We start from the raw sequence: 26,998 nt of genomic DNA, 5'->3' as shown, positions 1-26,998 counted from the left end.
TGCAAGCTCCGCCTCCCAGGTTCACGCCATTCTCCTGCTTCAGCCTCCCGAGTAGCCCGCCTAGTAGCCGAGTAGGCACCGAGTAGCCAGCCTCAGGTGCCCGCCACCACGCCCGACTAATTTTTTTGTATTTTTAGTAGAGACAGGTTTTCACCGTGTTAGCCAGGATGGTCTTGATCTCCTGACCTCGTCATCCGCCTGCCTCGGCCTCCCAAAGTGCTGGGATTACAGGCGTGAGCCACTGCGCCTTGCCTACTTCAGGTTTTTGAACAGACTGACTCACAGAGAATTTAAAGCAAATATCCAAAATATTAAAATTCCCAATTACATAATTCATTTTCTATGAAATGAATATGAAATTCTTTTTCATGAAGGGCAAGGCTGATCTTTCTACATGAATTATGAAGATTTTTAAATTAGTTGAATAACATTCTGATCACAGCTTATAATAGTTTCAGTGAATATTTTGTCCTTCAAACAGACATATGATATGAGAATTAAGAAAAGGGTGGGCACAGTGGCTCACGGCTGTAATCCCAGCACTTTGGGAGGCCGAAGTGGGCAGATCACTTGAGACCAGGAGTTCGAAACCAGCCTGGTCAACATGGTGAGACCCCATCTCTACTAAAAATACAAAAAAGTAGACAGCCAGGCATGGTGGCCCATGCCTGTAATCCCAGCTACTGGGGAGGCTGAGGTGGGAGAATTGCTTGAACTCAGGAGGCAGAGGTTGCGGTGAGCCGAGACCGCGCCACTGTACTCCAGCCTGGGCAACAGAGCAAGACTCCTTCTAAAAAAAAAAAAAAGAAAGAAAAGGAAGCACTCAAATTCTAAAAGCAGCACTGGACAATCAGGAGAAAGCTATCTTCCTGGCACATTTAAATAAAGGAAGAGGTGTTTATCTTACATCCTGCTGTTGTCTCTTCCTATAGCATCTTGTGCTTTCTCCTTAATGGCATTTACCATGCTTGAAATTATTTGTGTAATATCTCTCATCTCTTCCAAATCCTAAACTCCACAAGGATTACATCTGTCTGTCTTGTTTGCCACATTCCCCCAGCCTGGGACAGTGCTTGGCAATATTTGTTGACTGGCTGATTTACTGCTCCGTGATCCATAATCTTACAAGCAACAAATCATAATCCCAGCAGTTACAAGTTGGTCTAGTGAGCTCCAGAGAGAACTTTTTACAGAATATACATTATGTGTTGGGGGTGGGGGGGTGAGGAGAGGAGAGATAATTATGTGAATGCAATGTTTTTGTGCCCCATTCGTAAGCCTTTTCTGAAGCACATCTCTGAGATGACTTCTTCCTGTTAAATGATTTCTGGGCTGGAATATAAAGAAAACACACATTGCTTGAGAGAAACTAGTTTAATGAGGCAAAAAATAAAAACATCTTATGATTCCAATCCAGCTGTGTGGATATTTCCTGCCAAAAGGTGTAGGAGTTGGAGTAGTAGGGGATGCGCATGAATGCAAATGCAAATGAATGTCTAGAAGCCCAGATGGACTGCAGGCTATATCAGGACGACCCAGTGTCTGTGTTCTCATTGTCATGCTCCAGGTGACACAGTAGCTGTCCCTACCATTGTACACCAAGACAGAGGATGCTGACTGAGTCATCTCTCTCAGATTCTTAGATAACATGTCTCTCTTCACTTTCATAGCTCTTGTGATGATACTTGGTAGGTTGCAAAGTACTGGAAGAATAGTCATAAAGATCAAGAGGTTAGACATGAGAAACTTCAGATGAACCCCAAGCAAATAATTGAACAGAATACATTTGTGATTTAGTTCAAATGTGAGTTGCCAGCATCAGAAAGATAGGAACTACTTGCGCAGACTGATTCTTTAAGGAAAAGCCTTCATTCTGCGAGTTCCTTAAGCACCTGTTTGATTTACATGATGACGTTTGTTGTATTGTGCTCTAGTGTGATGTGCTATTGGCTAATGTGGAAAGAGATACTTTTGGCTGATGTGATGCTTTTGGCTTACTGTGTCTTTCCACATTACCCAATGTGGAAAGTCCAAATTTTTAGGACTAGAGTCCTAAAAAATCCCATTTATTACCATGCCTCCCTTAAAGATATTTTTAGGACTTCATCCATTATGTTACCAAGTACCACCTTTTAGGGCACAATTTCCTAGGAGATTTATTTCTGGAAGAGCTGTATGTGTCTTGAGCAATTGGTTTGCTTCCTATCTTAAGAAAACCAAAAAACTGTCTAATTGATTAGGGTTCAGTGTCCCTAGTTAGTAGTAAGGGGCTTAGGAAAATGGGACTTCATTGTTTTCTCTTTTGATTTTATACTGTGTAAAAAATACTGTGTATATATTATACTATGTATACATTGTGTTTTCTTTTTCTATTTTATTAATTTTTAAAGTTAACTTATATCCATTATGTAGCAAGGTACAAATAAATTGATTCAAAAATACTTTCCGAGCATTTATTAAGTGCCAAAGACTCTTTTAGATGGTGGGGATTCCATATTGAACAAAATTAATATGGCTCCTGTACTTACGGAGCTTAAGTTTGTAAAGATGTGAGAAGTCTATTAAGGCATGTCTTGAGAATAGGTATGTATTCTCCCGGTGATCTTGGGAACATAGTTTAACCTCTCTGAACAGATCTCCTTTTTCTAAAATAGAACAGGATAATACCTTTATTTTGTAAGATTTTTGCGAGGAGATCAAAAACAGAAGGTACACCTGTTAACCTGTTATATAACAGGTTATCTGTTAATGCCTATCCCTTTTCCCACTTAATAACATAAAATATTTTTTTCAAATGCTTCTGATTTAAACTCTGCATCACAAAAATAGATGTTTCAGATCCTCACTTAAAGCTGAGGGATGGATGCTTACACATAAATTTGATTTTATAAAAGGCCCAACCCAACTCAATCAAGAAGAAATTGAGAAGGGAAAGAAAGAAACTTGAGTAAATTTCCCTCTAAAAAGGGCAGGATGAAGAAAGGAGAAACCACCTGGAGGGGAGCACGCTGGTTCTGGTTGGGAAGAGAAATGACAGACAGACATAACGGAGGTTCCACTCAGATCAGAACTGTGAGGCTCCCTCTTTCCACTCCATTCGGTTTTGCCTCCAGAGAATAAACGTGAGAGCAGGGAGCCTGAAGGAACACCTCCTTCTTGTTATTTTTCTAATGGACATTTTGCCAGGTGTCTCTCTACAGAGTTAAGAAAGGCAAGCACTTCTAAACTTAACTACTATCTTTAAAAAGTTGGCTAAGCGCAGTGGCTCATGCCTGTAATCTCAACACTTTGGGAGTCTGAGGCAGGTGCATCACTTGAGGTCAGGAGTTCGAGACCAGCTTGGCCAACACGGTGAAACCCCGTCTCTACTAAAAATACAAAACTTGGCTGAGCATGGTGGCACACACCTATAATCCCAGCTACTCTGGAGGCTGAGGCAGTAGAATCGCTTGAACCTGGGAGGCAGAGGTTGCAGTGAGCTGAGATCGCGCCACTGCACTCCAGCCTGGGCGACTGTGCAAGACTTCATCTCAGAAAAAACAATTATTTGTTTTTATTTGTTTTGGGTTTTTCTCTTCTTACCTCAAAGATAGAGTTGAGTGTGGAAGTGCCTGCTTGTATGTCCAGATCATGACCACCTACTCAAGGCACATCGACTGCTGACCCAGTGGCAGCCTAACCTATTTACAGACAAATTACTCAAGAGGGAAAAAAAAAATTCTACTAAACTCTGACCCTGAATTCCTAAGCAGAATGGAGCCAGAGTTCCATCAAGCGTGACTCAGCGATGCTTGTGAAAGAGCCCCTAATCATTTGCCAAAATGCAAGACCGAGCCCCTAACAAGGAGTAAGTCTGGGAGAGGTTTTCACAAGCCTAAAAATGATTTCTGTTTAGCTCATACATACTTATCAAGTACCTAGAGAGAGGCAGCTTGCTGTGGTAGTGGGAAGATCTCCAGCTTCAAAGTTAAGCAAACCCAGATTCAAATCCCACCACTGCCACTTTAACTTAAGTATTATTAAAGGAAGTATTAGAACCTACTTTGCCGGAGTGTTTCAAGGATTCTATTTGATCTCCCACATAAAGAGTTTGGCAGCGTCTTGTTACTTCCCTGACCTTGCTTTTCCATTTTACTGGTAACTGATGTACACAAAAAACAATCCAGGATGTACAGATGTGAAGGCACTAGAGTATAGAATGAGATAGTACTTGATGGAGCCCTAGAATCTGTGGAATGTTCTTCCAAATCCACAGCTGTCCTTAAGCTGGCCTGAGATATACAATACATTGGAGAATTGAGTAGAACTTGAGGACTCTGAAAAAAACTCATATGTTTTCATTCCGTAAGAACTCATTTCTTTTATTCTCTGCCGTCTGTGGATGTGTCACAGGAGTACCCACAAATACACACCAATTGTAGCATAGCACTTATACCACTGAAAATTCATGATATTTGCTGTCTTGCCCAAGATAAGGGGGAGATGAGAGAGAAAGAAGAAAAAAAGAAAGAAGAAGAAATTAATGATTCTCAAATGCCCACAATATTAACTTCCTGCACTGGGTTCTTTGGCTACAACACTGTGAAATGGGTATCATTATTCCCATTTTAACAGATGAGAACAGAGAAGCTCAGAAAGTCAACCTTGCCACACCCTTCTAAGTGGGAGTACTAGGACTGAAACTTAGACTTTTTGCCCCCTTGGTCCAGAGAGAGGTAGAAAGGGAGTTTTACTGATGTGCCACTTCAGTGACGCTTTAAAAAGCTACTACACCACAATGTCTTCAAGAATTTTATTTTAACATAAAGTTATCACAATGCCTTCTAGAAGAAAGAGCATACATTTGAAGGTCAAATGTGCCTATCCCCAAATCCTGGATTTTACTATACCCACCAAATGTGTGACCTGTATAAAAATATGAACGTATCCAGATTTTGCTACTTGGAATCTGTATGCTTTTGCCCAAGGAGAAAATAGATGACAGTGGAAATTGTGAAGTACTGCCAAGTAGAACCTAGCAACAGTAGAGGCTCATGGCTGACAACATGGACCCAAGAATGCACAAACTTGGCTTCTAATCCAGCTCTAATGAGAGGCAATAAAACATAGGAGTTAAAAGCACAGACCCTGAGGCCAGACCCTGGGCTCTGTCCCCACTCTAACGCTTACTAGTTCTTCCCAGGTAACCTCTCTGTGTCTCAGTTTCTGCATCTTTAAAATGGTCATAACGAAAGCATATACCTCAAAGAGTTGTGATTTAGGTCCAGCCATGCTCCACATAAAGATGTTTCAAGGCCAGGCACGGTGGCTCACACCTTTAATCCCAGCACTTTGGGAGGCCGAGGCAGGTGGATCACCTGAGGTCGAGAGTTCAAGACCAGTCTGACCAACATGGAGAAGCCCTGTCTCTACTAAAAATACAAGATTAGCCAAGAGTGGTGGCGCATGCCTGTAATCCCAGCTACTCAGGCGACTGAGGCAGGAGAATCTCTTGAACCCAGGAGGCGGATGTTGCAGTGAGCCGAGATCACGCCATTGCACTCCAGCCTGGGCAACAAAAGCGAAACTCCGTCTCAAAAAAAAAAGACGTTTCAGTCAACAACAGACCACATATACGACAGTGGTCCCATGAGATTTTAATGGAACTGAAAAATTCCTATCGCCTAGTGACATCATAGCAGTGCTAACGTCATAGCTCAGTGCATTACTCACTTGTCTGTGGTGATGCTGGTGAAGACAGGTTACTGTGCTGCCAGATGTACAAGCATAGCACATACAATTATGTACGGCACATAATACTTGATCATGATAGTAACCAACTATGTTGCTGGTTTATATATTTACTTAACTATACATTTTATCATTATTTTAGAGTATACTCCTTCTGCTTATTTTAAAAAAAAAAAGTTAGCTGTAAAACAGCCTCAGGCAGGTCTGTCAGGAAGGATTCCCGAAGAAGACATTTTTATCATAGATAACAGATCCATGCATGTTATTGCCCCAGAAGACTTTCCAGTGGGACAAGATGTGGAGGTGGAAGAGAGTGACACCAAAGATCCTGACCCTGTGTAGGCCTAGGCTAATGAATGTGTTTGTGTCTTAGTTTTTAACAAGATTTTTAAAAAGAAAAAAGAAAAAGAAAGAAATCTAAAAATAGAAAAAAACTTATAGAATAAGGATACAGAGAAAATATATTTTTTTACAGCCATACAATGTGTTTGTATTTTAAGCTAAGTGTTATTACAAAAGGATCAAAAAGGGTTTTTTAGATTGGGCGTGGTGGTTCACTCCTGTAATCCCAGCACTTTGGGAGGCCGAGGCAGGTGGATCACCTGAGGTCAGAAGTTCGAGACCAGCCTGGCCAACATGGTGAAACCCCATCTCAACTAAAAATACAAAAATTCACCAGGAGTGGTGGTGTGCACCTGTAATCCCAGCTGCTCAGGAGGCTGAGGTGGGAGAATCACTTGAACTTAGGAGACAGAGGTTGCAGTGAGCCGAGATCACGTCACTGCACTCCAGCCTCTGTGACAGAACGAGACACTGTCTCGAAAACAAAGCGGGGGTGGTTAATTTAAAAACTTATAAAGTACAACAGTTACAGTAAGCTAAGCTTAATTTAATTATTGAGGAAAGAAAATTTTTTTGTATAAATTTAGTGTAGCCTAAGGGTACAGTGTTTATAAAGTCTACAGTAGTAGACAGTAATGTCTCAGGCCTTTGAACTCATTGACTCACCCAGAGCAGCTTCCAATCCTGCAAGTTTCATTCATGGTAAGTAACCTATATTGGTGTACCATTTTTTTATTTTTTATATTATATTTTTACTGTACATTTTCTACCTTTAGATATGTTTGGATACACAAATGCTTAACCATTGTGTTATAATTGCATACAGTATTCAGTACAGTTACGTGCTATATGAGTTTGGAGTCTAAGAGCAATAGGTTATATCATATAGCTTAGATGTGTATGAGGCTATATATCATCTGGGTTTTGGTAAGTACACTCTATAGTGTCCACACAACAATCAAATTGTTTAATAGTGCTTTTCTCAAACTGTATTCCTGTCATAAAGCAATGCATGACTGTACTATCAAAATATATATGCATGAAGTATGTAGCACAACACCTGGTATATTTTAGATGCTCAATAAGTGATTATTACTACTACTGTTACCATTACTGCTGCTATTACTGGGCTACTGGCTTTGATTTAAGTTATTCTCTCTGAGCTTCAAGTATCTCTTTTGTGAAATGAGGATATAATTGTATCCACTTCAAAGAGGTGTTTGTGAGATTCAACTGGAAACTTTATAACATGCTGAATACTATTTTGGTAGTTATTTTTATTAACGGGATGCTCTGATGCCCATCTCTTCTTTGGACCATCACACTCTTCAAATAAGTTTGCAGTTTTGAGTAGTTTCTTTAGAAGCAGAAATTGTTACATTCAGTGCCACACACCAAATAAAGAAGTGCTCTATTCCTGGAGGCTTCAAAGTAGAGAATGCATCTCATACACAGCCATCTTCTCCAGGGGTGACCTTTATAAACATCCTCCCTGTGCCTCCTTTGTTCTCAGATTGTTCAGGAAATTGTTTAATTCAGAAAGTCAGAAAATGCTCTCTACCTTCCTCCTGGCAGAACGCATAAGCACTCTATTTTCACAAAATACATCACTACAATTTTCAACTTTTTCCAGTAATCTTCAAAAATTGAGTGACTTTTCTGCACATCTCTCATCACTGAGGTAATTTGTGTTGGTTTCAATATCACTGAACACAAATGTACTAGTTCTTCCTTAAGGCATGTTTGATTAAAGTTATAGTTTCTTCTCTTTTATTTTATTTCATCTCTATGCCAGCTAGGTCTCCCCAAATCTTCAGATCCAGACAAGATTGACTCAAAGCACTACTGCACTGTAAAATTCAAAACCTCCCGTCCCAGCACTGCCTCACAAGATTGCTATGGATTCTGGGGATGCTAACTTCTCTGGTTCTGAGCTCCTGCTTCTGCTATATCAAAGTTTTTTGTGGATTTTTAAAAAATCATTCAACAAATATTTGAGTACCTACTCTGTGTCAGGTGCTTTTCTTGGCTTTATATGTATGACACGGAGCAAAGCATACAAAGAAATCACTTCCTTGTCTTCTTATTCCACACCTTGTCAATCTGAGTGCAAAATTTGGCTCCATTCTCAATCACAAGCAAAAAGGCTGCATCTTATAGCAGGTGTTTAAATTAAATTATTTCATTTAATTAGATAATGTAGAGGATTTTTTTAGCCAATCTTCTTTCTTTCCTTTCTCCCTGTCTAAACTGCTACTATATTTTAATTTAAAGTAAATATGATTTTCACTATCACTACAAAGGCTTTGCAGAAATTATAAAAATGTCCCATGGCTGAGCCATAAACTCATAACAACCTTTCTTTGGGCTACAGAGATCAAAAGTTTTGAAATTATCACTGAGGAGAACTCCTTTAAATTCTTACCCAGGAGCCATCACCGTCCCTTGTCTTTGCCTCAGATGTTGGTGGAGAGGTTTGGGAAGGGGATGGTTTTATCCTTCTGTAACCTGACTTTGGAAGAAACCTCAAAGAGTCAGGCAGATATATCACCTATCAGTCCATTCATGCCTTCATTCATCCATCCAGCAAGCTTTCATTTAACCCCTTTGTGCCCACATGACTGTTTGTGGCAACACAAAACAGAATGAGAACCAATATCCAACTTTAAGAAAATCACAATGTAGACTTCCATTAAAAAAAAGTGGTGATTGTGCTGAATCTAGAAGAATACATGGAATTCACCAGGTAAAGATGAAGAGAAGGGAATTCCATGTAAAGGAAACAGCCTCTGCAGACAGAGCACAGTAACCTGGACCTCTACAGACTTAATGTGTAATGGTGAGTAGTGTAGTATAGCTGGCTAGTGTAGTGCTGTCGGGGAGGAAGTGAAGGAAGAAGAGCCTGCACATCAAAGCAGAGAAAAGGGCTCCAAGAGTCCCTTTCGTCAAGAACATTCCATGATGCCAGGCAACTCTTACAGTTTGGACTATCCTCTGTGGAACTTTGGCACCCTGTAATAAGACTGACATTCTAAGAGCCATGTTTGCACCTAAGGAGATGCCTGCTATCTAAAACATCAATCTCTGTTAGTCAAAGAAGAATTCAGTTGGTGTATTTTTATCAGTCCTTCCTCTTGCCTGTGCAGTCACAAATATCATATACAGAGAAATCATATTTATCAAAGGTCCTAGAGTTCTAAAGTATATAATTTCATGGCTCATTTTAGAAAAGGAGAAAGAGATAAAAATGTTAACATGATATGATATAACTTAAAAATAAAATCATCAACATTCACAGACTCTAAGCTGAAAAAAATTAATAAAATTCTATGGTACTAATTTAAAGAGTTCTAGTTAGACAATGAATTCTGTAATACACGAATCCAAGTTAAGTTCTTGCAAAAACTGTCAGTCACTTTCTTTGCTTACTGTGACATAGTTTTTGTTTTATTCTTGTAGCAAAAAACACTATGATATTAAAATATCCAAATGCAAGAAATACATTTCTATTTCCAATTAAATATTCTCTAAGAAAATAAGCAACTTTTAATAAGGAAAAATGCAAACATGTTTATTTTCACTTTTCAAAGAAAAGCTCAAACTCTAAGCCTACTGAGCAAATTGTTTTAAGTTCTTGGGAAAAAAGAAAAAACATGTCTGCAATTTTTAAATCTTGATGACTTAAATATAAAAAGCCCTACAACAGATTAGGTTAAGTTTTTACTGAAACTTAAAATCTCTTAAAATAATTTGCAATAAGATCTTTAAAGAAGTTTATTAGAAATGGAAACAAAACCAGAAAATGTGTCTATGTTTTTATACCATTGAATAAATTACCCATAGACATATAATTTATACCTAAAGTAACTGTGATGGCCTAAGGAAAAGTAAGCCTTTGAAATAACTTCCTTCCATGACCTTAGTGGCAACATTCTGAGAAAATCAGCCATTAAGTATAAGAAATTAAAAGCAAGTCTCTGTGTTTTGAAGTCTAGCAGAAGAAATACTATACAATTTTGATTAATGAGAACACTCAAAGGCATTTGGCTATTCTAATTAGCTGAAAATTTTCATCACTTCAAGACTGACTAAAGGGAACAAAACACCTTTTCTTACCAGCAAGTCTTTCTAACGTGTGTGAATACTTCATTCTACATTACTAAGTACAATATGCTAAACCTAATTTTTTCTTTGAAGGATGAGGATATGACAGGCCTGAGGGCTGTTACCCACTTATCTTTCCTTAATGGATGGTTCCTTGGATATAGTTGTCAGAGTTGGGTCTGAATACATATTGACTGTGGGCCATAACTTGGAATCTTTAGAATCCTTTAAACGAGGTGGTTTGCTTGGCATTTTTTTCCTAAACATGAAACTTTTTGGAAAAAATAATAGAGAATGCTGGTTAATCAGGGTTTTTGTCTTATTGCACTTGAACAGGTTATATGTGACTAAAAGAAAATATTGTGATATTGTTAATAGGGGAATAGAGATTTGAGCAATTCTAAATTTTCAAACATAAATTCTAATAGGCTAAAACCATTCTGAGCTTTCTTCAATTCAGTGTTTATAGGAATTGCTTCAGTGGAGGACCTAAAACCTCTTCTTTCTGAGAACCTTTTAAAAGTTTAATTTAAATAAATAGCATATGCTTATGTAAGAATAACTAGGATCTTAAAGGATTAATTTTTTGTGTATATAACATCTACCTAGAATTAGTATCAATTTCAACCTGTCTCATAAAATATCAGTATCATGTAGTTGCTTTTATCTTTGGACCTAAAAGGCCATAATTCATTATTTAGCAGATTGAACTGAGTTCAGGCCAAATCACTTTTAAATGTTAATTTAGTCTCTTTTGATATATATCTGAGAGTTAGAAAGAAGAAAATGTAGGGGTTAGTGGGGAGTCCATTTATAGCAGATTGAGAAAAACTTTTAAGCAGCTTGAAAGCAGTATTATCAAATTACTCTTCCATTAACAATGGCTTGAGACACAGAGTATGGGCATATTTCCAGTATAGGAGATAGAGAGATACAGGCAATCATGTTTCATGCCCGATAAAGAGTAGAAATGATCCAATACCTTTGTGAACTAAACAGTCCACCAAAGTGTTCTAGTCTTTCCAAATTGGAAACAAGATATGTGATGCCTATTTGTAATTCATCAGACAAACCAGTGTACTAATGAGTAAAAATATATAGTTTTGGAATTGCTTGAACTATTCCAGCAGTCTTAAAGTCTTCTATTTTGAATCCTTTCTTAGACTTTGAAAGTCGAAAGTCATCTTTCTTGTTGTGATTATGTAACTGTGGTTGGATAGATTTCCTAACATGGTTCTATATTTGTCAATCCTAGAGCACATAAAACAGTCTGTGAATTCATTAGCAATCTTACGGTACCTTGGAGTCTTGCAACTGCAACTATAATGGGCCAGATCCAGACTTGCTTTGGATTTCTATTGTTAGAAGTCCATTAACTTTGTCATTATAGTGTAGCATTATCAAGTTACTATTTCAAATTATAAATAGTCTTTTCAGATTCTATGGACTCCCAAATACACATGGAAAATAATTTACTCAGCTAATAGGATTTTGCTGATTTATAACATTATTAGAGCATATTGAATTCTTATTTTTACATATATCACCTAGTTTATCCTCACAAAAACTCTGCCATGTCAGTGAGGCAGTTATTAGTATCATTGGCACTCTCCAACTTAGAGAAAAAAAAGATGTCTGCCCAAGATCACACAAGAAAGTATTATTGTTTCTGAGTCTCAAACTCTTTGTTTCCCCGCACCATGTCCCATGTTCTATCAATAGAAACCCCGCCTAACCTCAGCAAGCACACATATAAAGCTGGGTTGCCACATCCCACTGGGCTAGGGTATCCCTCGGCAGCTTGGAATTGATAAGCAAACAGAATAACACACGAGAAAAGGCAGGCACTTGACAACTATTTTCTTCCCCTTCTGTTTTGTCAGTTAAAGCAAACCTCTAAGAACAGAAATATGGAATATAGATTGTGGGACTTGAGTCTAAGCACAGCCCAGACACTGGCTTCAAAACCACTGGAATTTTTCTGTCTGGAGTGCGCCTCCTGGTTGTACTCCTAGGCTAGCCCCTCATCTTCATGAATGTCAATAAGTATGGTGGGGAAGAGAATTGAGAGGGTTTTTTTCTTTTAAGAAGTACTTAAATGGTAGCTCCAAGAGCAAACTTCATATGTCTATTGACATTTATAAGAGGTGTTCTACATTTGAAATGAATCAATACTGTGATTATAACCAGAAAGTTTTATAGAAAAGTAAAATGAACTTGTACATCATCTGTATACCAATAGAAAGGTGAATTATACATTTATGGTGATTAGAAAAAGGGAAACTGGCTTTGTTAAAATATTCTGCCACTCCTGGGGTTCTAACTCATCTGAAGTCCCCCATGGATATCATCTAAGCTAATGTCTTCATTTATAAGTTGAAACGAGTCAGGCTGTGTCTGACAGCAAAGACAAGGTGTAAGCCCTACCCCAGAATATGCTACAGAGATATTGGCAAGAGCTTTCTTCAAATAAAATTTAAAAACTATCAGTGGTACAGGATTATTTTCCAAATGTTCTTTTTTTAATTTGTTTTCTGTTTACGTACATATCAACTATATATCTTGACTAATGTCTATATTAACTAATAGAAGCCTCTAAGTGTATATAATTTAATAAACTTTTAGCTGGAAACAAATAGCTTCCTTGGAGCATTCACATTTAGAAATCAAAAGAAATTCGCTTTTTCACGAGAAAATTGTTTTCAAGCAGTTCAAAACTATAATTTGAGGTCATGTGACTAAAACCTCCATTTAGTGAGAGAAAGCACAGCTCTGCTGGCACTGAATGACCACTTGAGGCACAATCTTCATTTAAATTTATTTTGGGCAACTCTCCTTGACAATTAGGTCATGGCATGTTGTAGGAGGCCAAGGCTTCCAAATTTCTGATTTTCAATACCTATGAAGTCCTTTTGAACATACTAGAAACCACAAAAGGAATTAGCTAAGAGGGCTTAAAGTAACATTGTTAGTGAATTCTTTCTGGATTTTTCTAAACAGAGATGTAAGAGTAAGACCACTTCGCAGTCATTCATAGGTGGTTGTTCTATTACTGTTTAGTTTACTAGGGCTTCCATAACAAAGTACCACAGATTGGTGGCTTTAGCCATAGAAATTTATTTTATTTTCTCCCATTTCTGGAGGCTGGAGGCTTGAGATCAAGGTGTGGGCAGGGTTGGTTTCTTCAAAGGCCTCCCTCCTTGGCTGTCAGTGGATGTCTTCTCCCTGTGTCTTCACATTGTCTTCCCTCTGTGAATGTCTGTGTCTTCATCTCCTTTTCTTATAAGAATACCAGTCATATTGGATTAGGACCCACTCCAATTGACTTCCTTTTAACTTAATTACCTCTTTAACAACCCTGTTTCCAAACACAGTCACAGTCTTAAATACTGGGGCTTAGTATCTGTGAGATAGGAAAACCTATGATTTTGGGAGTACACAACTCAGCTCCTGACAGTTACTAATCCCAAATCATTAGAAGCTGGTTTGTTATTATCTGCTTGTGGCTAGATTCAGCATCCTGGTCTTGCTTCTGCTCCTTGATCTCTGTACCCTATTAGTCTCTTTTAATTTAAGTCATCTGAACACTTGTCTTTGCTTTGACTTAAGTCATCTCAACTTGGCTACAGAGACTCAGACTTCCTCTTAATTTGCTCATGGATAAGACATTTTCTCTGTACATTCATTATTTGCTGCTTCTATTGCTGATATTTAAGTCTCTCTGCTCTTTTCACATCTATTTTTCAGTTTCTTTTATTTGATCTTGTTATGTCCCCAGTGGCTTCTAAATTCAAGTTCATTGCAGTGTTCTCTATAATTGCCCTAAACTGGAAGAACTCAAATATCCATCAACAGTTAAATGGGTAAATTGTGGTACATTCAGATGATAGAATACTCTGCAACAGTAAGACTAGGAGAACCATTGCCACTTATTCCATGGATGAATACAAGCAAAAGATTGCATACTTTGTCACTTGTCTCATAGAGACAGTTAAGCCAACAGAGCCCATGAGCTTAGCAGTCATAGTTCGTAGTCAATTCATATTTCAGTACCTACTATGTGCCAGGCATTGTGGAAGGTGCTTTCATATGTACTATTTCATGTAATTCTCAAAAATCTATGAAGTAGACAGTAATGCCATTCTATTTTCAAAAGATAAAACAGCCAACCCAAATGTCCAACAATGATAGACTGGATTAAGAAAATGTGGCACATATATACCGTGGAATACTATGCAGCCATAAAAAATGATGAGTTCATGTCCTTTGTAGGGACATGGATGAAGCTGGAAACCATCATTCTTGGCAAACTATCACAAGGACAAAAAACCAAACACCACATGTTCTCACTCATAGGTGGGAATTGAACAATGAGAACACATGGACACAGGAAGGGGAACATCACACACTGGGGACAGTTGTGGGGTAGGGGGAGGGGGGAGGGATAGCATTAGGAGATATACGTAATGTAAATGACGAGTTAATGGGTGCAGCACACCAACATGGCACATGTATACATATGTAACAAACCTGCACGTTGTGCACATGTACCCTAAAACTTAAAGTATAATAATAATTTTAAAAAAAGGTAAAACAGAAGTTTAGAGAGAAGAGTTTATAAAAGGCAGAGCTGGGATTGAAACTCCTCTCTTCTGACTCCAGTCCTGGTGTTGGTGCCAACATGCCACGTGGCCTTCCTACTTTCTCCTCCACTGACCACTTAGGCTCCACTGGTTCCATTAGCTGGTAATCACCTTGACCACCCCCAGCTATATGCTGACTGTGGCTTGAAGCTTTAAGGTCTTTCTATACTTTTCCTAACTCTTCTCCACAAAGTGAGAGACTATTATTCATCTGCTTTTAAGGACCCCAACAGCATTATGAGGAGCCAACCCACACATTGCCAATGACCCCCAGAGAAATGTGGATAAGCAGAGGTGCCAGAGTCAGTTCCACAATTTTAGAATAGGAATTCCCAAAGTCTCAGCTTCTTTCTTGGAGCTGTTTCAGGGAAGTCAGGCAGATGGAGTACCTTAGCTGCAGACCTTCTTGGCTAGTATCTTGTAAACTTGGCCTAGTTTCTGTAGTTTACTTTTCTTAAGTTATATCAACAAAACTGGGACATTTGGTGACTGCAGAACCAGCTGATAAAAACACTTGCACCTACCAGAAAATGAGAAAAGCCACAGAGAAGGCTACTGAATAGTCAGGCTTCAAGTGTACAATTCTGGCTCAGCAATTAGCAGTAAAATGTGCCTTAAACATTAATAAAGGAGGTGAATTCCAATTCACTAGTTAGTTGCCTTCCTCTGGAATAAAAATGATATAGTATAATTCTACCTTATGACATCTGGATAAGTTTGCTCTTTGATTCAATAATTAGTAACAGAATATTTAACATACAGTTTTTTTCATCTCTAAAAAAAGGGGGGAAGACGAGACATGGTGGCTCATGCCTGTAATCTCAGCACAATGAGAGGCCAAGACAAGAGGATCACTTGAGGCCAGGAGTTTGAGACCAGCCTGGGAAACATAGCGAGACTCCACCTCTATCAAAAAAATTAAAAATTAGCCACACAGTGGTGCACACCTGTAGTCATAGCTACTCAGGAGGCTGAGGCAGGAGGATCACTTGAGTACAAGAGCTCAAGTTTACAATGAGCTATGATCGCGCCACTGAACTTCAGCCTAGGCAACAGAGACCCCATCTCAAAACTAAAACAAAGAAAAAAAGGAGAATTTAATCTTCTTGCTCCAAGATAATGACCTTCAACATTTAATGGCCTCCAATTTAGTAGGAGGATGAAATTCTTCGTTGTGACTTTTTTTTTTAATTTGGTATATATATTTTATTTACTAGAGGCAAGAAATTGGGGAAGTACATCTAATCCCTGATAAGTAAAAGAATTCCAAAGGTAATCATATGAATCCAAGGGAACATTTTCATTGTCTTGACCCCATATTTACCTGCAGAGAATCTTGTTTATTATATTTACTTTGGAATACTTTCCAATCATAAAATACACTGAGAAACCAGGCCTCAAGACCTCTTTCCCTACTTCCTTTCCAAAAGAGGTTGTGTCTCACCTCCCCCTATGCCCAAAACACCATTGCTTCAGCATGGTCTAAGCAACTACCTATGTTGATGATGAATGATTCTCATGCTTTACTTTCTCTTGAATGTTAAGATGTCCATCCATTTGTGCAAGTAAGGTACAAACAGTCTGAAGTTCTTATATTTGGGGAGGCAGGGCAGAATTTTTAGAAAAAGTAATTTTTATATCTTTATATGTTAGTCATTTTCCTTTACTTAAAGAACACCAAAAAGTGCCTGTTTGCAAATGATCTGAGATATTTGACAAGGAATTAAAAAATAATACCAATAACCCTTTAATTGGGATTACATTTTTTTATTACATATTTCGCACAATCTTCAAAGGCCTCTCAAAATATAACAAATTTGGGATTTATCATACGAAAAATAAAACAATATATTTTTCTACACTTACTTATTAATTATGAAATATGTATTATTTATGCCAGCCTCAATGTAAGGCCAAAGGCAAAAGAAAAAAATGTTTTTAAGGCAGACCACCCTAGATAGGAAAACTTGCTTGCAGGTGTATCATAGAGATGCTCATCCTTAGGATAAAATAATCTCTAGTAACTTAGAACCACATTCATCAGAGGAAACCTGATACTAAAATTTTACTGATTCAAAGCCAGCCATACGTGAATGAAAATCAAGTGCTATTACCTTGACCACTGTGGTAAGATTGCTTGGAAAACAAAGAGGGTAAATAAGCCCTGGGACATGGTAAGAGTGCGATGGGAGAATGTTTAATCCTCTCAAAAGAACAAACAAATGGTAAATTGTTTGTGGACAAAGGGATATTATTAATTAAAAATAAAGCCTTATCTGTCCTTCAGAGCAAGTTTTAAGCATCTTTACCCAGCAACATCTTATTAATTTTAACGAGATTTTATTTAGGTGCTTGAAACTATTTTATTTCCTTAAAAGTCTAATTAAAACTTTTTATCTAATTCAAAATCACCTTCTATCAAAGTTGGCCATATAATGTGATTTCAGTATGAAATAATTTGGAAAAGATATCCAGTACATATATTTATTGAGTGCACTTGAGATATCCAGTACATATACTCATAGAGGACTATACCAAACAATGTGGAAATGTTTCAAAAGATATTAACACAATCTTTGCTCTCACAAGGCAGTTTCATTAGTGAGACACAGCCAAGGAATAGTTTACAAAATAAAAGATAATAACAAGGTCCCAAGGAGGAGCTTAGTCTGCAGGCACAACTCAGAAATTTGGGGTATTGGACAGTTCTGTTCCTCAAGTGACCAACTGCATAGTCAAGAAAAAAAAATGGCAAGAACTACTTTGGAGCCAATCAGTGACTCTGGTTTTTAAAGGCTAATAGACTAAATTTTTAACAACAACAACAACAACAGCAAAAGGACACAGATTGGCCAGGCGCAGTGGCTCACGCCTGTAATCCCAGCACTTTGGGAGGCCAAGGCGGGCGGATCACGAGGTCAGGAGATAGAGACCATCCTGGCTAACACGGTGAAACCCCGTCTCTACTAAAAATACAAAAAAATTAGCCGGGGGTGGTGGCAGGCGCCTGTAGTCCCAGCTACTCGGGAGGCTGAGGCAGCAGAATGGTGTGAACCCGGGAGGCGGAACTTGCAGTGAGCCGAGATCGCGCCACTGCACTCCAGCCTGGGTGACAGAGCGAGACTCTGTCTCAAAAAAAAAAAAGGACACAGATTGACTCAACTTCCTCAGAAGTGCCAAAGTCCCCCTGGATGGTCAGGAGTCCACCTTGAGCCAGGCTGAGGCCTGTTGTCTGGTGGAGGTGGAGGGGTTACATTTAGAGTAACCATGGATATTACTTGCCAATGTTTTCTACCTCAGTTCTAAAGGGTCCAGGCTTTTAGAGAGTGTGTTTTAAGAACTACAAGATGAAAGGTGCTGTTTGAGCACATGCAATTATTGTTTGTCAATTTAAAAAAATTTTTTTCAAAAGCTTGTGAGTACTGTTAGGAAAGATTTCCTTAACAAAAACAGTGAGGCCAGCAGCAGTAGCCAAGGGGGCTGTTAGGGCAGGAACAGCCATGATGGAAGCAGCAGCATAGATCACCCAGAGACAACCAGGACAGCCACTCCAGGGACAGCACAGCAGCAGTAGGGACAGCACACTGACTGTCGGTGAGACGACCCCAACTCAGAAGGAGAAGGGCCAATTCATCCACTTGGCACAGTGGACACAGTGCATAGGGACCATAATACTGTTAAGCATCCACGAAAATGATTTAACTTCACTATCCCTTAAAATCAGAACCCCCCAAAATGGACTATTGTGTAACAACTAATATGCAATAGTAAGTACAGTCTGGATTATTTTTGTCTTTATACCAATGTAGTAATAGAATATGATTTTCTTTATGGCAGTAGCTCATGAAGCCAAAAGTTCCTAGGGCCCACGAAAGTCATAATCTCACCCTGTTCCAATCACTCAGACCAAGGAAAGTGAGTATACATATGGCGGCCGTGGAATTCCAGTAGTGTTCGTAAGTGGAGGCTTAGAATCAAAGACGGTAGAGATTGGTATCCATGACTTTCTCCCACCTGCTCCCTTCCCCCACTCGATCACTTTCCCAGTCTGGGTAAAACAAATAGTGCCAATTAACACATAACACAAATGGAAGGTCCAGGAGTTATATAATAGAATGTAATTAGTGTAACTCCTCATTAATCCCGGAAGACTTCCTAGAAAAGATGATGGCTGAAGAAATGTGCACCTGTTGCACGGAGAAAGCAATGCTGGAGGGGAAAAAGAGACAGTAAGGGAGAAACACATAAAGGGTCAACTGGAAATCTTTCTTTTCAATACCCTGTGTCATTATTTTAAATAGATAGGTACCAATTTCTTTTCTGCAACTTGACTACCATTATTAAGGAATTGTAAATCACATTTTCTAGCTGCAAACAGATCACTGAACCATGGTAAATTCATCATGGATTGTAAATTCCACATATGAATCTCTATTTAAGAAAAGCAAATTCTGTCCGTGCTTCCCAATTATTTACACCTAGATCTGTGCTTCTTTCAGAACGTTTAGAAACGAGGATTGACCAGTATGTCAAGATTTAGCTATTTGTACCACTTTTAAAACTTACAAAACATTCTTTTGGGAAGGAAATAAGACAGAACCAACATGGCCTGAACCCTAATCTGTGTTGGAAGAAATCTGCAGACGCACACTTTACTGGGAAAGGACACTGCAAAATATTGCCCTGACCTTTTCCTGTGTTGGGAGTTTGAAGAGAGCATGACACTTACGACAGTAACTTTGACATTTAGCTCACCAAGTGAAAGAAGATTATCCTGCTTCTGTGCATGAGAGACAAGAACAACCATCAAAATTAGCCTTTTGGTGGCTAGTTTTTTGCAGGTGCTTAATCCAGGGTCCAAAATTTTTTAGCATATGCAAGACTAAAGACCGTGCCAGGTATGGTGACTCACACCTGTAATCCCAGAACCCTGGAAGGCTAAGGCGAGAAGATTGCTTGAGCCCAGGAGTTTGAGACCAGCCTGGGCAACATAGTAAGACTCCATCTCTAAGAAAAAAAATTTTTAAAATTAATTAGCAGAGTGTGGTGGCACACACCTGTAGTCTCAGCTACTTAGGAAGCTGAGGTGGGAGGATCCACTTGAGTCCAGGAGGTTGAGGTTGCAGTGAACCGAGATCACACGACTGCACTCCAGCCTGGGCGACAGAGCAGGACACTGTCTCAAAAACAAACAAAAATATATAGATGGCAGGAGTTTGTTTACATGTATGTATACATAAAGAAATATATTCAATATATTCATACTTGTAGGCTTGATCTTAGTAGGTCTATCCTTTAAATATTCAGCCTAAAAAATCGTTTAATTGCTGGTATTATAAAATAAAATGATTTTTTAAAAAAAATTCATGAAAATATTAGGGTTGTTAATTTTATTTTCTTAGTTCTGTTTTTTATCAATTTTTGGCAAGAAGTATATTAATTTTTATAATCAGAACAAAGGGAAGGCTATTTTGAAAATTCATATGTTAGATAATTTTGGGTTGGCAGAGATGTCTAGTCTTTTACTTTTGTCTAGTCTTTTACTTTTCCCCTAATCTAACCTATCTCAATTTCTTCTGTTTAATATCTCTAATAAAGAAACTCTGGATAATTGTTTAAAAATAATGAAAATAAGTTTTAAATTACAAATTCCTTGGTAGCAATAATAGAATCTGCAGCTAAACCAGTGGCCTGTGTAACTGTGGAATTGCATACTTTAAGTAGTTTATGCACCAAAACGGATCTCAAGAAAGTCTTAGTAAAAGTGGCATTTAATGGCATTTAGCTAGCATTTAATAAGAATTAGAGGGATGCTAAAGCTTATAAACCTACTAAGATCTACAGAATAAAAAAGAAGTTTGTATATATATAAAATACTTAGGTTACTTTTCTGTGAAGATAAAAGCAGCAAAAGCATTTTGTTAGAAACATGCTTGTGCGTGAAGTTATTGACCATTCCAGACTAGAGAAAGAAGATATTTCTCAGAAAATGTTTGCCTATGTGATTATAGTGAGAAGTGGCTGCTGCCCCAAATCTGAGCGAGATCATGAACAACGGACATTTATGGCAGTCAGTGAGGGCAGCAGGGAGAGCCCTCCAGCCTCACTAAGCCACGTGAACAGACACCAGTAAGGTAGAGACGAAGCAGGAAAGCCTGGAAAACAGGTCGGGGTCCCCGTCCTGGCTGGGCCACAGAATGGCTTTGAAGCCTTGGCCACATCACACTGTCTCTGGGCTTCAGTGTCCTCAACTATCTATGGAAGATAATATCTACCCCACAGAGTTACCACAAAATCAAATAAATGAAGTTATGTCAAACATTTAGCAGAGTGCCCAGCACGTGGTCGCTTCTTGAAATAGTTTAGCCCCTTCCCTGTGAAACAGGTCCAACCTTTCTCATCTGAAGCATCTGATGGCTCCACAGCCTGGTATCCAGCCGGAGAGGGTCCTGTGATGTCCAGTATTGTGTATGCTGTTTCTTATGTTCTGTATTTTAAAAATGGAAATAAGTGGACCATGACTTGGTTTTCTTAATAAATGTTAATGGCACTGTTAGACTCCCTGTGTTTCATTCATTTGTGCCTGCTCTTATAATAGAACTTAATAAAAAGATTATTCTCTAGAATTATTACTTGTTAGGAAAGCTGTCATTCTGTATATTTCCTAAGTGAAGAAACAAACGACGGAAGAAATAAAAATATCAAACAATTTTCCACAGGAAAGCATCGAGAAAAATAAGTTTCTCCTTAATGTTGATATTGTTTTTCCAGTCAACATTATTTCAAGAAATTAAACCAGGAAGTGAGAAAAAGTGATTTTGAAATATTACTTGAAAAGAAATAGGCTGAAATTATTGCTGGAGGATACCACAATATGATAATCAACTTCTAAAATGTCACTATTCTTTTTCATTATTGCTGAGTGGCATAGAAGCATATAGACTTAATGTTATCTAAAGTTTATAAACTGCTTATATGCTTGAATGTATATTCAGTGTATGTTTTATTTTGTCTGTCTTCATGTTGTCTCACATAATAGATGAAAACCGACCCTTTGGTGTGGTTATATTTTGAAAATTGAGTTTGAAGTCTGAACAATTACATATATATCTTACAATGTTTTTGAAAATTGAGTTTGAAGTCTGAACAATTACATATATATCTTACAATGTTTTAAGCTACTGCCTTCAAAAAAGAAAGAAACCTGCACAGTTATATTGTCATCAGCCCTGCAGAGCTGCTGATAAGCAAATTTGTAAAGTTCCATGAATTGCCAAGCCAATTATCAGTGAGGTTCTGATTTCTAGAAGCATTATCCCACGAGATAAATGGACAAGTCAGAAATAACACAGCTTGATTTTAAGATAACAGGTGGAGGAGGCAATTTGATTTGGGGGAAATCTTGCATTGATACATCAGTGTATTCACTTGATTTGGCAGTGGTTTTAGACACTGTATCTGGTACCATGGAGATGTCATTGTGGCAGACCTTCCCATTCTGTCCTCAGACTGTACCGCACTTGTAAAACAGTGACGCTCATGGGGTATTATCTCAAAAGCCAAAAGGCTATAAAGAAAAAAGTTGCTAGCAGGCACTAACATGGGTGTGTCATGACTCTTTTCAGGTAGTAGGTGTAACCTTGAAGAAAAAGTGGCACTGTCTTCAAAAAAGTGACCTGACCCTGGCTTTGGTGGGTTTTTTCTGCAAGAAATAAAAAGCACCGCATGTATTTATTGTACATCCTTTCTAGCTGACCACTGCTTTGTTCTAGAGTTCAGCATGAAAGGACTAATTTTTGTTTTGTTTTTGTTTTTGTTTTAGTGAAATGGCATGTCCCTTGCTAATTCTAGCTATTATAGTTGCACATGTAAAGAAATATCTCTATGTAGTTTATGGATTGGTAGCATTTCAAATAAATAACGTACCGAAAAATTGACCAGAAATTTTTTGAGATGCTTATCAATTGACATTTTTTCTTAGCCCAAGAAAAGAATCTAAATTATTATTTTCTTAAATTAAATTATACCTTGTAACATTAGATTTGTTATTTTAAATATAATAGGAATTGAAATATAAGCATGCCACTTTGTTTATTGCTATATTACTAGAACTTACTGAAGCATGGAAAGAATTCTTCACAAATGACTTTGCTCTCTTGAAAAACGTAAGCTGCAAAAATATTTGTTATAAACCATATTTAGTCTGTAAATGAGTGTAGCTTATAAAGATGTACTAAGTTTATAGCGTGTGATGTTTCATCCAAATAATTTTTATATTTTAATAAAATGTAAACAAGTTAATAGTGCCATAATAAATCTTTTCCCAGAATTCAGAATTGTTTGCATCTCCATCTTAGGAAGTTCACATTGCTTCATTAAAGAAGAAACCTGGAATCATTATGCACCTCAATTTGTTATGCAATGAATCAAGTTATCCTTTATTCTTCCAGAAGTCAGTTATTCTATGAATTGTGGCCATATAAACTTTTCAAAACACATACATATATGAAAATTACTACTGACATATCTGCTGAATAAAATCTCTAGTATTTGATATTCCGTCTTGGAAATAACACATTATAATTCAATAATGCTAGTTATAAAGTCAAAACAAAACAAACAAACTTTCAGCATTGTAAACAGATACACACATTTAAAAATCTATTAGCTATACAAAAACTTTTTCTTTGTTCTCATAAAGAAAAGCTGCCTCTGGCTACATTTTAGAAAGTCAGTGCCTGAGAAAATGGATAATGTTTTGATCCCTAAAGTAAACCTACCTTCTAAATACTTAAAGCCCTTTGAAAGCACAAGATAATGATGTAATTGTATCCTTTTTGTTGCATGGAAACGATCAAGCTTTATTAAGTTCTGAGTTAATATCAACCCTGGCTCTTAATTCCCTTTTCCAATATTAGACCCCCATATGTCGGTTTTCGTTTCTCTGCCTGTGATAGATCTGTCTGCTACATTTGTATTTTAAGTAGATTTGCAACACAAATATTCATATCTTTTCTTAGTATAAAATTATTTTCTTCAGGGAGGCTCTACACAGAGACCTGAGAAAATTGAAGTTTTTGGTTTTAAAGTATTTAAGGATTATTTAATTTTTACATAGTATGAAATTTTTCTAATTGGGATGGAAAGGTAATATTTTGGGGGGCTTTCCCATTATACCATATCTAGTCTCAAAAAATGTAAAAATCTGGTAAACTCAAATAACAGAAAGCCACCATATCCCTTTACAGTTTATAATTCTACTTCTTTGAGACAAATAACATAGGGATATGTATGTGTTTGTGCACACATTATCTATATATATACATATACATATGTATCTATAGATATATAGAGAGATATAGATTAGTGCTGCAATATTAATTATCCTTTACTGACATCTGTATTTATGGGGTTCTTCAGTTAAAAGCCACTTCTAAAACTCTATTAAAATTATTTGGTCTCAAAAACATTGAAAGTTGCAAAATGTTTTTTTCATGAAGTTTATACCATCTCCACCAAACAGACTGGATGAATTACTGTTATGTCAAGCCACTGGAGGATGTTTAGATATTTTGCAACATTTTTACTCTTTTTATCCCAATCCACTCAAAAATGGCAAAGACTCCAGAGATCACCCAGCAAAAGCCCTCTGTGGGAGTTGGATCCTGCTTCTAATCTCTATCCCAAACTCCTGTCATTCAAAATATTTAGGAATTACGTAGTAATAATTTATAAATGAACATAGCAGGCAACCCATAGTGTTTTTAAATTGATATTACAAAAAATTCATGTCATGTTAATTTCCATAAAACATATTATACATATAAAATACTATGTTAAAATTAAATGTAATATGTCAGCTGTAAAGGGGAAAAAGTAGCTAACTAAAAGTTCACAAATAATCTTTTTTCAGATTTTGTGTGTTTTCTCCTCAGCCAAAAGCCTCAAGATTCACGTGCAGCAGCCTACCTCTTCATTTATGTTGGATTGCTCTTTAAACATTAGAATATCTTGTAATAAATAATAAGTTAAAGATCTCTCCTGATACAGTCATTGTTGATTTCACTGTTATAGGGAAAAGGCTCTAGGGCGGCAGATAAGGCTGTTGCCATGGTGATGAAGGAGATACCGAGGGAGGAGTCTGCTGAAGAAAAGCCCCTCCTTACTATGACATCACAGGTGGGCAGACCCATAGGGTTTCTGTAGGAAGCTGACATATGTTAATATATCAGACATTGTGATTTTTAACTAGAAAAAAAAAACTTTAACTCTTGAACCAATTTTTCTAAAGACAGTTTCAATGAAACAATTATACAAATACAGATGAAAACCAAAATTGCTAAAAAAAGAAAAATTCACCATCTAGTTATTTATTTGTGAATATTAATTTCATTACTCAACTTTAGTTAAGAAAAAAGAGAAAGAAAATATATGTGCAAGTAAAACATGTTGCTTCTTTATAAAGGAGTCTTGTTAACAACTTTGGGAAAGAAATAACAATTAAGCTAACAGTACATTTGAACAAAAAAAATCAAATTCCTATGAATAAATACAAGTTATACTGTATACATATGTCAGTTTACCAGTAGAATATCTAAATTTTCTTAAATGTTAAATATATTTATGTTGTGACTATGCATACTACATATATGTCTATACATATTTATGTGGATAACTAATTTACAGGAATGAGCCAGAAGTCCCTGAGTCCCCATGCAGAAAATGGCATTTGTGACCCCTCTTATACTTAGTGACCTTGAGAACAAAAGCGTCATCTCTATTATAAGCACATGAGAGCCATTTTCAGCATTTATTATAACAAGTATAGAAAAAAGTCTGCATTTGTATGCAAAGACATGTGGAGACTGTGAATCCTATATGTCCTCGGGGACTTTTGAAACACCCTGTAAAATCTACATAAATATGTATAATGTACTCATCACCACTCTGTGGAACTACCAGTTTTAAAATCGCAAATGAGAAATATTTTTACTTGCATTTATCTTATAATTTAGATTAGATTATTTTAAACATTTCATTTTTTCCATTCAGTTCCGATTATATGATTCAGTTCCGATTATATGAACATGCCCAGAATTCAAAAAATGTCCATTTACAGTCCTCATGAAAGACATTTATATCAAAAGCTAAATTATGGCAACTTATTTTTAGAATATCAGCGGATCTCATCCCCAGCTGCTGCCAACATGTGTGGTTTGATTTTATTCTAAATACTATGTTGTAAGTTATAAAAATCATAACATATAACATCAAAATTAAATAATTTTTAAAGCTATTAAAGATTCCCAAGACTTTGGGATAAATTTTATGTTTTCAGCTTTTTTTATCCCAAAAGAAGAGATGCTTCTTCCTAATAACACATGGTAATCATTGGAAAGAAATTTGCTTGTTATTTACCAAATTCCTCATTCTTTACTTAATATACATAGTAAAACATATACAGTTTTATACTGATCTCCTGTCAATCAGAGTCAGACCTCTGTAGACTCCCATGTCCAAAATATTAAGTCCACAGTCCCTCAGGTGAATGCTATGGGAGGTGAGAACTACTTGAAGTTCTTGCTTAAGGGCAGAGCCATACAACAGTAGATAAGACCTAACCAAATTTGCAATTGGCACAGTGGTACTGTAACATATCATCTCAGGACTTCACAATCTAGGGCAGGCTCCAGTACCCAAGATTCTTTTTTCACAAAATCACGCACTACTATGTACTTCCCCGTAATCTTTTCACATGTCCAAAATTACCATTATAACCTAGGCTTGCATTTAAAATTTAATGCAAAATAACATTTTTGATTTTTAATTTCGAAAAGAAATTGTGATTATTACCCTTTTCTCATATCCAGGACATTTGTTTGTACCAGGTTCTTCCTTTAATCCCTGTCTAATGTTGCATTAACTGTTTTTGAGGTATTAGTTACAGTTCACTGCATGAAGATTACTGAATGCTTTATTTGATGCATCATATTCTTGTTGCATACTGGCCAGTTTATGAATCAGCAAACAGAGTTCTGATTTAAAAAATTTAATGCACCTGTTGTGTTGATAGTATTACAGAATTACTTTAGTGACAGCTGTGATACAATTATTTCTCAGTCAAATGCAGTTTTATTAGTTGATATACTTTTTCCAACTATACACAAGTGGCTTCTTCC

At 37.1% G+C, this 26,998-nt stretch overlaps 1 protein-coding gene and 1 long non-coding RNA gene across 7 annotated transcripts in view; one reads left to right on the top strand and one right to left on the bottom strand.

The window, feature by feature from the left end:
* Positions 1-26,998, top strand: part of PEX5L (peroxisomal biogenesis factor 5 like) — a 243,904-nt gene that overhangs the window by 115,293 nt on the left and 101,613 nt on the right. For 3 of the 6 annotated variants that reach the window (XM_002814326.6, XM_002814324.6, XM_054553036.2), the window contains one exon: positions 24,894-24,998. The exons of the other annotated variants lie outside the window; for them this stretch is intronic. In XM_002814326.6, the coding sequence (XP_002814372.1) occupies positions 24,894-24,998 (105 nt within the window). The remainder of the gene's footprint in view (positions 1-24,893; positions 24,999-26,998) is intronic. 6 annotated transcript variants of the gene reach the window in all.
* On the bottom strand, positions 1,360-24,932 carry LOC129058739 (uncharacterized). Its single transcript, XR_008524073.1, has 5 exons — positions 24,789-24,932; positions 22,936-22,989; positions 21,212-21,306; positions 19,877-19,995; positions 1,360-1,703 (listed from the first exon to the last, which is right to left on the bottom strand). It is a non-coding gene; the product is annotated as an uncharacterized LOC129058739 (long non-coding RNA).

Source organism: Pongo abelii, chromosome 2 (genome assembly GCF_028885655.2).
Source record: "Pongo abelii isolate AG06213 chromosome 2, NHGRI_mPonAbe1-v2.0_pri, whole genome shotgun sequence".
NCBI classification, from domain to species: domain Eukaryota; kingdom Metazoa; phylum Chordata; class Mammalia; order Primates; family Hominidae; genus Pongo; species Pongo abelii.
Note: the sequence above shows the minus strand (reverse complement) of the source record. Positions and strands in the feature narration are given on the sequence as shown.